This window comes from Bemisia tabaci, chromosome 8, assembly GCF_918797505.1.
Source record: "Bemisia tabaci chromosome 8, PGI_BMITA_v3".
Taxonomy (NCBI): domain Eukaryota; kingdom Metazoa; phylum Arthropoda; class Insecta; order Hemiptera; family Aleyrodidae; genus Bemisia; species Bemisia tabaci.
In genome coordinates, this window is record NC_092800.1 from 1857312 (window position 1) to 1869682 (window position 12371).

General features: G+C 40.4%; 1 protein-coding gene across 3 annotated transcripts in view; it reads left to right on the forward strand.

Moving 5' to 3' along the window:
• The window catches only part of LOC109030447 (limbic system-associated membrane protein), a 688975-nt gene that overhangs the window by 445754 nt on the left and 230850 nt on the right, over positions 1 to 12371 (forward strand). For all 3 annotated transcript variants that reach the window (XM_072303110.1, XM_072303109.1, XM_072303108.1), the window contains one exon: positions 6556 to 6734. In XM_072303110.1, coding sequence (XP_072159211.1) covers positions 6556 to 6734 — 179 coding nt within the window. The remainder of the gene's footprint in view (positions 1 to 6555; positions 6735 to 12371) is intronic.

Consider the following 12371-nt stretch of genomic DNA (forward strand, 5'->3'; position numbering starts at 1 on the left):
AAGTTCCCATTTACTTAGTTCGAAGTATTTTATTTGGACGTATTTCTGTCAAACGGAACTATGTGCATTAAGATATGAGCCCTGAGACCCATAAGAATGTATGCATAACAGGGCTCACGTCATAATGCACATAGTTCCGTTTGGCAGAAAAACGTCGATGCAAAGTGTGAAATTAGTGTTTTCAATGGAAAGGTCGCCCTCTCGCACCAAATAACAGACTCGTGGATAGCACTTGCCACTTTGAAGGAACTAAAAGCAACGCCACGGAAATGAATATATTAGCCGATCGACACTACTGACTCGACTTAGGGAATTTTCGCTTCCGGGGAACTTTTGATGGCCTTAATTAGTTGAGAAGTTGGGAACTTGTGCGACAAACCTGTCGCAGTTTTTCCCCCGCAGAGTTCTTCGATGCTTCCCACCCTTTCGCTTATCCTCGCGTTCTTGTTTTCTCTTCGAGTTAACGAAACATCAAGATTTCCGCCAGTAATCTTGACAGCGCCCCCGCCAAATAGACACAAATATTCACCTATTTTTCGCACTTTGTGTTCGGCCCCGTGTTACAATGCAAGGAAAAGTAACCGACAATTTATTTGCACACGAGGAGCAGAACACAAAGTAATGTAAACATAGACGGATCCAGACACCTCAAACGGAGGGGGGCGGAAGGGGAGTCTGGGAGCCTCCCCCGGAAACTTTTTCAATATTTCAAGCATTTAATGTGCAGCTTGAGTCAATTTCGTCATGAATAATTACCAAATACATGTCTTTCCTTCTTCTCTCACACGTTTCTTCCTTTCTCCTTCCTTCTCCTAGAACTACTGGTGAAGTCCTACTGGTTGACCTGAACCTATAGAAATTGACTCAAGCTATTTCTAAGTAACTATAAACACTAACATTTTTAACTGTATATCTCAGCAATAAGCAATGCGTACACTGGAAAAAATATAGCAGATTTTACCATATTCTGACACAGTAATAAAAGTTTGGCAAAAAGCACCAGACTTTATGGTAACATTTATAATATTACCTATGGTGAGTAGTGACTACCACTAGAGTTCTGGTGAATACTACTATAATTCTGGTTATTTTCACTAAATAGTATCACTGTGTAAAAAATCGAGTAGACCTACAATCCTATTAGTACAAGTATAGAGTAGATATTACAATCCTTTTTTTTTCAGTGTACTTTTTAGTAGTTGAACTCTGAATTTTCCTGGCATTTTTGCTGCAGTCGGACACCGCTGCGCTCTGAGTCGGAGAACTGACAGAGTAATAAGTCATTTCCAGCTGAAAAATGAAAAGTTCCCATCGCGAAGTAAAAATTAAGTTTAATGTAAATGACTGCGAGCGTAATTAATAATTGGAACAAGGAAACTTATCACCGCCCTCCGAGGCCCCGGGCGGAGAGGAGCATCGAAGATAATTATTTTCTTTTTTCTTTTTTTTCTCCTTGTGCTCGTTTCGATGCAATCCGCAACTCTTTTCGCAGCGCCAGCCGAGGCGACGGGTTCATAGTTCAAACGCTCCAAGATGTCTCTCGAGCTCCCCGATGTTCTTCCGGAACCAATCAACTCCTTTCCGCTCCTCCGCGTGAAGCCACGCTTACACAGGCGGCGCACGACGTCTACGCGAAGCCACGGTTACACAAGCGGCGCGCGACGCGAAGTTGACCGGGTGCGATGGTTTTGAATCTGCGCGTTGCCTCGCGGGCTGATTTTTTATGTTGATAGAGAAAACTATAAATGAGGAGGACAGCGGGAGAATAGGGTGACCCTGTTTGTTCAAAAGGATGGTTTTTTTCTAAATACTGAGGAGAATAATGATGGACTAACTATACACAGTCAAATCAATGTTCTTGTTTTTGGCCATTCTACACTGAAAAAAAAACACATTGCGGATCTAGGGTCCAGACTCTTAAAAATATCGACAAGAAAAATTACTCTTGATTCAACCGGATTTTTGCTTAAATCAAGAACCGAGCCTCTTAATTTGAGCGGATTTCCTTTTGATTTAAGCTTAAATCTGATTGAATCAATAGTATTTTTTCTTGTCGATATTTTTAAGAGTCTGGACTCTAGATCCAATGTGTTTTTTTTTCCAGTGTAGGTTACTTTCAGTTTTTTTTGAAGGGGGGGGGGGGGTCAGATCAACTAAAAGGCCCTGCTGGTTGATCGACAAAAGTTTTGGTTAAATTTACTAAAACCGCAGGTTACTGTGGGACATTTCCGGGGATGAAGAAAATGTCCTGCTGATCTAACCCACTCTTGTTCCTCTCAATGTCACTCCTAGGTCGCAACTTGCGAGTGGGGGTTGGACTATCGTCAATGCGAGTCCATCCATTCTCTTTAACTCAACCCCAATAACGTGGATATATCTAGTACTGAAAAAGTTGTATGCTTGATTTTCACCTTCATTTTAGCGCTCTTTGTAAACTGTTTGCTCGTATTTTTTACTGAAAGGAACCATGAGCATAAGGATTCGCGTGCAGAGGGGGTCGTTTTGGCATAAATACGTCCACGCATTTTACGATGTGTAACGCGTTGAAATTCCGTGCTCAGTCCCGTTTGATGATAGCCATTCAGAAAAAGGAACTATGCGCATATAGATTTGCGTGCAACATAGTTCCTTTTAGCATATATACGTCCATTTCATGATGAACGTGTTAAAATGTTGTGTTCAGTCTAGTTAAATGATGCTTTCCTAGTAAAAGGAACCATGTGCATATAGATTTGCGTGCAACATAGTTCCTTTTAGCATATATGCGTCCATTTCATGATGAACGTGTTAAAATGTTGTGTTCAGTCTAGTTAAATGATGCTTTCCTAGTAAAAGGAACCATGTGCATATAGATTTGCGTGCAACATAGTTCCTTTTAGCATATATGCGTCCATTTCATGATGAACGTGTTAAAATGTTGTGTTCAGTCTAGTTAAATGATGCTTTCCTAGTAAAAGGAACCATGTGCATATAGATTTGCGTGCAACATAGTTCCTTTTAGCATATATGCGTCCATTTCATGATGAACGTGTTAAAATGTTGTGTTCAGTCTAGTTAAATGATGCTTTCCTAGTAAAAGGAACCATGTGCATATAGATTTGCGTCCAGCAAAGTTCCTTTTAGCATGAATACGCCCATTTAACGATGTGTAACGCGTTGAAATGTTGTGTTGAGTCTAGTTAAATGATGCCCACCTATCTTTTCGATAATATGAGCGAAGAAAAAGCTCTCCTCTACCACCCTCGCCTACTCTCTCTGAGCTGTGGGTCTTTGTGATGTGTGTTCTTTGGAGGTCAATAATATCACGGAAGGAAGTCGCTCATAAATATTTGAGCGCCGCCGAAGAAGCGATAATAAATAAAGAGCGCAGCGAGTGAAAATCAAGCTTGCAGGGAAGGACCTAGTCATCACGAGCCATAATGCTCAGATCCGTTCATCGCCACAGGAAATCTTTTCTTGCTCCATAAAAATATGAAAGGAGAGCGAACTGTTCAAATCATCATTTAAGCTGTTTTTGGAATGAAGCGGTTCTCCAAGTAGCATTTTTCAACGGAAAAATTGCGATATTTTGAAATTATGTTGCGATATTTTGAAATTATGTTGCGATTTTTTTACGATTTTTTATGTGATGAAGTCGCCAGGATCATCAACAGCTGAGCGATTACAATTAATCTTATAGCAATATCATCGTTATAAAATCGCGTTCGATAAAATCGAAATTTTATCTCAATTTATCATGATTTTGTGTATAATATTGTACGTCATCAATAAAATCACGATTTAATTGCAGATGTATGCGATGAAATTGCAATTTTTCATCCGATAACATTGCAATAAACTGACGTCGATAAAATCCCGATACATTCTCCGATCAATTCGCAACTTATCACGATCACTGCTAGTTGGGTTTAGTCGTTAATTTTTTAGTTGCATGGTAATATTCTCTAATAATTCTAGTCTGATAGGCTCGGGGTCTTAATCACAATCGTTCCTTTTGCAGCTCTCTGATGAACTGTTCTAACCCACCAAAATTGACGACGGTTCTGCTGATGAGGGAACGGTATTATGTTGCACATTGGAGTATGAAAATATCAGTATCTGATTTCACGAAGTGCAACAGAAGAGTGGATTTCTGAGACCAGTTACCATATTCTTACGGTACCTCCCGGGAACAATAACTTACTGCATGGGAGAGAAAAGTTTTCTCTCCTGAGCAATTAGTCGTAGCAGCGGAGCGAAAATATTTTTCTCCAGAACACTAACTAATTACTCTGGAGAGAAAATATTTTCTCTTCGGAGAAATTAGTTAGTGCTACAGAGAGAATTATTTTCTCTCCGGAGCAATTATTTAGTGTTCCGGAGAAAACTATTTTCTCTTCGGAACGGAAAGTTATTGCTGGTAGGAGAACATTTTTTTCTCCAGAACACTAACTATTTTCTCTGGAGAGAAAAAGTATTTTATAGTATTTAAAAATATTTTGGGGCTATAATAGCTAAATCATCGGTAGTAAAGCCCGTTATACTCTTGAAAAGAAATTGACTCGATTGTTTTATACCTGCGTTTCTTAATTACGATTATTTTAAGCGCTCGAACACAAATACCTCCAATTTTAGCCATGTGGTAATTTCCTGAGAGCCGGTAATTGCTCGAATTTCTCATCGAACCTTCCAAAAAATAGCCTGCTTTTTCGGCAGGCGATTCGGTCGTCGAACCGGGGTTTGAATGAAAGCTGTAATGACCCAAAACTCTGAGGAAAATTTTAAGATGAGTGTAGGAATGGTATCCAGATCTGATGCGCCAGTTTTTTTTCTCCAGCATACGAACTCCAAGAAGGTTGTAGAAGTAAAAATAGCTGCAGTTGTAGGAAGGAGCTTGAATGCGATGACAAGGCTCGCGGGGCGTCTAGCGACAGAGCTGATCACGACACAGTCGACACAGTGACAGCGTCGTTTAATATTGGCCAAGTTGTTGAAAAATTGAGCGAGTCTTTTAGTTCATGTTGCGAAATTTACCTCCGAAAAAGACAGTATTCTTTCCTTTTGCAAAACTTGCAGAGTGAATTAGTCAACTCACTTTGAAGTATGGGTTTGTTCTCAAATTTAAGGGCATCTACAGTTCTGAGAAACCGGGAATTGCCAAGAAATGGCATCAAGTCAGTGAAATTAGGGGAGAGTCCGGTAATCCTTTTTTTTTTTTTTTTGAAAAATACTGAAATATTAAAAAATCTAAAAATCCCGACTTTGAAATACATTAGCGCTGTCCTTTTAATCATACTAAGTTCAATTCTGGTTTGAGGGTCAATATTCTGCAAGTTCCACTCTGAATTGTGAGAAGAGAAGTAACTTACATATTTCAGGCATTTCTAAAGTTATCGCCAATAATGCGTCATTATCAGTTTCACGCATGCAATTTGTCGATGTAAAAAGTCAAGGAATTTTAATAATTTTTCAGGAAAAAAATAGTTACTCGGGGAATTTTTCCCGTTGGCCCATTTCCAACTATTCGTATCCGAGATATGGACGGTGCTCTATTATTTTGGATCATCGCAGCACTGGTCGCGCTCCAGCGCGCAACTCCGCTGTGCGTGCCTGGACAGTCAGAGCGCCTTCAATTATATGCGTATGCAACACGGACATCCGTTGAACCCGAATAGTTGCATCAAGGTGTATTAACGAAATACACCGCACCGCGTAGAGTGTTTGGCGCATACGATACCGAATAAGGGCATTCTACACCTTAATTTGATTCCAGAGTTTCTTATTGCGTTAAGGAAAAAACGCCGTATGAACATTCGAGAGATGCCAAATTACCTTCCATAAAATGTCCATTTTCGCGAAAAGTTATGCATATTTTTCTTTCAAACCTGATGTTTCAGATTGAATCGTCAACAAAATTGCTTGAAAAGCTAGAGGAATATTATTCAAATATTTTCCCGTGAGTTATTTTTTTTTAAGGCAATATGGTAACGCCTGGAAGCACGTACGGTGTTCTTCCTTAGCACGGCAGTATCGTGGCTGCATTCGACCACACAACGAGTCGAGTTTCCTCTGACAACATAGCTTTATTCTTTTGTAATGTATTCCAACTAGTATTTGGACGTATTTCTACCAAAGAGACCTATGTGGATGTGAGAAATATGGGGTGTGCTCGTCGAAGCTGCATAAGAAGCAATGTAAAAGTGGGCGCGATTCCTTTTGAAGAATTGGAAAAGCGGGATTTTGCATTCTATCAAACAGACCTATGTGCCAACTGAATGCGAGATGCATGAGCCACGGGCATGGCAAGAGAGCCTGGTGGACAGGGCTCATGAGTTAAGGACTCCCTCTAACGATCTCCCCCTCGCTCGAGTGCGCACTATCATTGTCGCTGACGTCACTGGCGCTTTATTATTCTCATTCACTCTTACGGCCAGAGAACTAACGAGCACACCCTACATTTCTCACCTCCACATAGGTCTGTTTGGTAGAAATACGTCCATTTGATTTTACCTAGTTACTGCTAAGCTCTGTAAATTGTCTCCGTTATCTACATGATTCATTTGCATTTGTTCGCAGGTGACATGCACCCGAAGGACCCCTCGAACGACCTGGCGGTGTCGCTCAACTCCTTGCTGGTGACGTTCGCGCCACCCTCACCCCCGGTCTTTCTGACGGACAATTCCAGCGTCATCACCGCCCAAAAAGGCAGCACTGCCCTTGTGCCCTGCGTCGTCAGCAATATTGGCGACGGAGTGGTAAGTAACCAACTTCATACACTTTCCACTCCAAAGCTCCAGCTTCAACGAGACAACCATTGTTTATCGTACAAATACTGCGATATTTTATATATCGACGGTGAAACTACCAGACCACGCATCTTGTTTGCGGTGTTTAAAAATCTCCACTCATAATTTATTTTTTTGAAGGAGATCAAATCAATATCATTCCTTACAATTTTCACAGATTTTTCTCCGCTTAAAGAGGAAAAATCACGGAAGTTTTCACGAACTGACATTGAGTAGTTTTCTATTAAAAAAAAAAAAAAAGTATGACAGGAAGTCTGCGACGTCGCAAACCGAGATACGCGGTTTGGTAGTTTCACCGTCGATATGTATCTGCCCTGCTACGATAAAACGTCGTATGAGCATTTAGATATTGCATAATTTCTCCCGACCAATTCCGTTTTCATTGAACGAAATTTAGCAACAGTTCAAGGTCCATAAGGCGTTTTTGCTCAGCTCGTGGCAGTCGATGTAGATGTGTTTAACTATTTTCTTTATTTTCCACCAATTAACTGGATCTCAAGATTTGCTTGAGAATCAGGTCTTTCCGGAGAAAATTATCTTCGTCGAAGAATTGGTATGAAGTTAAAAACCTTTAATGCCAGTTTCAGATTGAGTTGATAAGAATATATGGAATTCGCCCGATAAGTGATCGATAGAGAGTTTTTCAACGTGTTCTCAAAACGTTGCTTTTATTTACTTTCTTTGCAGAATTTTCGGCAATCTCTTGACGGGCGGTAAATTTGAATCTTACGCTAGACTTCTTGCTGCTTTCGAGGTGTGTCCGATCCAAATACACTATCCGCTAATTTACGGTATCAGCACATTTCCTCGGCGATTTTTTGTCCGCGCAACTGTTTTGTCCTGTGTTTGGTTTTCGTCTACGCGTAAAATAAGCAACACAGACTTGGTCTAAGCGTCATATTTTAGTCCGTATGTAAAATTATATTCCAAGAAACACGCAATTTTCGGTTTTAACATATTTAACTGTACATCGATCTTTTAGAGTCTAATACGTCCAACTTTGATCGTTTGGTTGCACGTACACCACGTTTCTGCACAGTAAAACCACAAAATAAAAAATAAAAAGTTAAAATGCTCTGGAAATCATTAAATTCGACACGGAACCACCTTAATATTTACAAAATACACATTGTATTTTCCTTAAATACATATTTTTTCTATACATTTAAATGAGAATAATCCATGCAGAGCGTGTACACATTTCAAAATCATAAGTTGAAAAACACTGACTCCGCAAGTGCATGAACCTAACACAGAGCGAAGAGGCGTGCTGCCAGCGCGGAACGCGGACTCGCGCCTACAAACCTAACAGGGATACTTCACGCATTGCGCAATGCGTGAAGTATCCCCGTTAGGTTTGTAGGCGCCAATGCGCGTCTTGAGCTGACCGGCCGCCCGTCACACCGCAGCGAGCCACGGCGTCTGAAGCAACCATTTCATAACAGAGGTGTTGCACAGTAGCATCTAAAGTCAAAAATGACATTATTCTCTCACCTGTCGCTGAGAATTTTTCGGGAAAAAATTGATTAAGAGAGCTAGGCAAAATAAATGTAATTTAGTGCAAGTGCATTTTCACATCTAAAAATGTGTCTTTTAGGCAGAGATTTTTTTAATGAGGATTGAATTATAATAAAAAAATTGTGGACATCACACATTGTGATTTCAGCACCAATTTTGCTACCCTTGTTTTCCCTATTCCCTTTTTTTTGTCGTTTGTACATTTATGACGGGCATTTTTGTCGGATGAGGTCAAGCCCAACCTCCGTTTGTTTCTGCTATTTCCTGCTATCCGCTCAGCTCTAGCCTTTGACTCTCAGAGTCTCATCCCTTTTCCTGCTCCCTATCCCCCCCCCCGCCCGAGAGCAATTTACCCAAAAGCCCCGAGCTCCAGCGAGCAACTCCCCGCGGCGGAAAAAGGGAAAAGTCAGAGACACTTATGGTTGATTGGTGCGATATTAGCAGCTGAATTCGCCTCCCTTCTTATCTTGTCCCTGTCGCCGCTCAAACACCGCCGTGCGAGTTCGCGAGGGATTTATGACCTGACGTCACGAGTTGGGTTTTGATCCTCGGGCCGCGCCCGCCGTGCCATATTTCGGCCGTAAATCCGCCAAGTTGAACATGTTTTTCGCGGGGAAAAAAATGTTTTACGACGCCGGCGACGCTGCGAGTGCCTTTTAAGTGAGACGAGTTCCTGCATCCGTGCCGTAATGCGCGGTAAAATCTTGTTTACTTCCGAGCTAAGGAGGAACGTCGTATGGTAATTCAAACGTTGTCAAGTTTCCCACGGTAAAGTTTTCTGGGGGAAATTTATGGATGATCATCTCTCAACTGTCTAGAGAATCGTGTTCGTTACTGCGATATGGTCTGAAGCATCTGAAATTCTAAGGGAGGAACATCATTAATAAAGAATTTGCAGATGTCTAAAATTTGATGAATTTCGTGCTTCGTGGAAACTACCGAGTGAACTGAATGTGAGGACAGTCAGGACACTTTTGGTTCATGAATTGAAAAATTATTGGAGAAGATCTTACAAAATGATATAATATGCTGAAATACGTGTCTTTAAATGAAAAATTCCGCCAGATGACGTCTATAGGCGGTGTATTTTCTCACTTTTAAATCTACTTTGACGCTATTTCCTATATCAGAAAAACATTAGAAAAAATACTATGCAATCAGCTCTTTGAGCACTTTCAGATGAAGCAATAAGAAATCTGCATGCAAATTCTCCATTGCGCTTAAAAATAAAGATTTTTACCGAGAAAATGTGACACCATCCGAGTGATCATACGGCGTTTTTCGTTAGCGCGGGAGTTTTTGCATCTCGTGTCTCGTAAGTGATGGATATTTGGCGCGTATTTTACTGACGTCACACGAACGAGTTCGATTTAGTAAGTAACGTTACCGGTTTCCAAGAAAGGGACCCAATTCGGCTAAGCCAGGGTATCTATACCACACGGAAAAACTGCGGATGGAATGGATAAGTGGAGATGCTAAAAGGTTCTATGGAAGTACGGAAACCCGAGATTTTCGCAAGCAAATGAACGGTTTCATCCAAAATGAGTCCAAATACAAAAAACATAAGACGCTGCCAAATTTTCTCCGATTTTTTATTTTTCAAAAATAAAATCAAGCAAAACTGCAACTTGAAATTTTTTCAATAAATTATTCACAATCCAGGGGTAAATTCGCAGAATGTTTCAATGCGTTTATTAGTTAAGCGCTCTGTGAAAGGAATAAAGCAGGAGACAAAATTCGGCAACGTGAATTGTAGTTAGATTGTTTTCTGTCAAAACCGCCCAACTTAATAAGATTCATCCAGACGTACTATCGACGAATTTAGTTTTGCGCAGAGTCTCTGGTGACTATTTAGCGACGGAGCGGCGCGGCGCGTTGCCTGATAACAGTCCCATGAAGACGCACTCGTTCCGCTGTGAGCGCGTAGTCACTAACACAGACGCACATGAAACACACACAGACATTTTCGCTCATTCAATGTCAGAATTCACGATTTTGGCTCTTCGGACTGTAAACAAAGCTTTGCCTTTTTCAACCTTGGCCTGATCTTCGAAATATTTTCAGAGTTGATAGAGGATTACTTCTCGAGTCCAAAACACTGTCGATTTTTGAAATCGGACAATCCCGGGGGGAGGGGGAGGGGAGTCAAAGTAAACAATTTAAACTCGCATATCTCGCTAATGGTTTGTTGTAGACAGGTGATCTTGGTCTCAAAATTTAGAAAATACCACATGCTTTCAGGCAATGTTTTAAAAATTGGTCCATTTTGAAAATTTCATCCATTGCTGCCACGTTGCCGTAATTCAAATTTTCACACTTTCAGCTATAACGTTGAGGGATTCGCAGTTAAAAGTAACAAAAATATTTTCTGGTGAAAGGAGACCGTTTAAGCTTCAAAACAAGCACAAGTTCAGCCTCGGAAAACAAATTGGAGGAGAGATATGATTTTTCAAAATGGGTGCGGTACACTGGAACCTGGTTTGTTCCGAGTCCCAAGATCACCCATGCCCCCAAACCGACCACGAATTGCGATACCCCATTAGCTCAGTCCCTAAGAAAATTATTAAAAAAGAAGAAAATATCGAGACATATGAATGTTACAGGAGTAGCCTCAGCTGACGCTCGCTGCATCAACTTTAATAAATCATGACTCTGTTTCAAATTGTTTCTCTAGGATGGACTTAAATTTTTTAAAACGCTCAAATGGTACGCTTGTATGAGCAGCTCCTCTTGTTTCCTCTTATTTATACCCAGAGAACCGTTGAAGGTGTGAAACATAAATTTTTTTATGATCGAAAACTTTGATTCCCCTGTAACCATCGCATATTAATCATTTATCCTGATCTTGTCATTTTTGACGAATGATTTTGTCTAGGAGTGACCTAAAAAGGTATCGCCCCTACTAAAAATGAAAGAAATTAAAAATTTGAGCTACGCCAACGTGACAGCAATGGGTGAAATTTTCAAAATGGACCAATTTTGTCATCATCATGTTAAGATTGGCGGTTTTCTCTAAATTTTGACACCAAGATCATCTCGATACGACAAGCCGTTCACGAGTTATGCTAGTTTGAGGTTTTAACTTTGACCCCCCTTCCTCTCTATCCGTAATTGTTTGAATTCAAAAATCGTTAGTGTTTTGGACTTGAGAGGTGATCCTCTATCGACCCTGAAAGTATTTCGTAGAACAGGGGGAGATTGGAAATGACCACTTTTGAATAAGACCGTCTCATCACCCACTCTCCTTCATTTTACTGAAAGACGCCTGCATGAAATGTTCCTGCAATTCTGCGGTAAGTTAATGTCATAATATCATAGACAGATTTTTAATTTCACCTTTGCCTCGCATTAAAAATATATCCGGAAAAATTGATGATAGTTAGAAATACCTAGTGATTGTCAGTAAAAGGGAGTGACAGTTAGCAAATTGGAGTAGAAATATAGTGTCATTTAGTCCAGTGGGTCAACTTTTCACCCACCTCTCCTCACAAAATGGCGCTGTTGGGTGAATGTTCCTATTTAACCCATAGTTTTTCTCACTTGTCAGCAATATGCGCAGTAGCAAACTTGGAATATCGATGTCTGTCGGTGGCGAGATTTCAAAATGTTCAGTCTTACTTAATTTTTTCCCTCGGATGGAAAAAAAAGTATCATGGATCCAAAATCCAGACTCAAGGTTCGACAAGAAAAATACTTTTAATTCAATCGTTTTCCTTGAGTCGAGCCCAGCCTCTTATAATTCAAGCGGATTTCCTATTTGTTCAAGCAAAAATCCGATTGATTCGAGAGTATTTTTTGAGAGTCTGAACTCCGAATCCAAGAGACTTTTTTTCCACTGCAGGTAAACGAGTGAACATCATCGTTTGCGCTTTTCGTAGATACTTCCTTAAGTACAAAAATTACGTCGAATTGTGTTTTAATTGAAAATTGTCGGAAAGGCTGTAAAGTCGCTACCTAAGTGACGAATCCTTTTCCTCAATCCAAATAAAGAATCATGAGAGATTCAAAGAGGTAGGAAAAAGCTCAGTTTCTTGTTGGGGAACGAATAGTCTAAAAACAATCGCATTT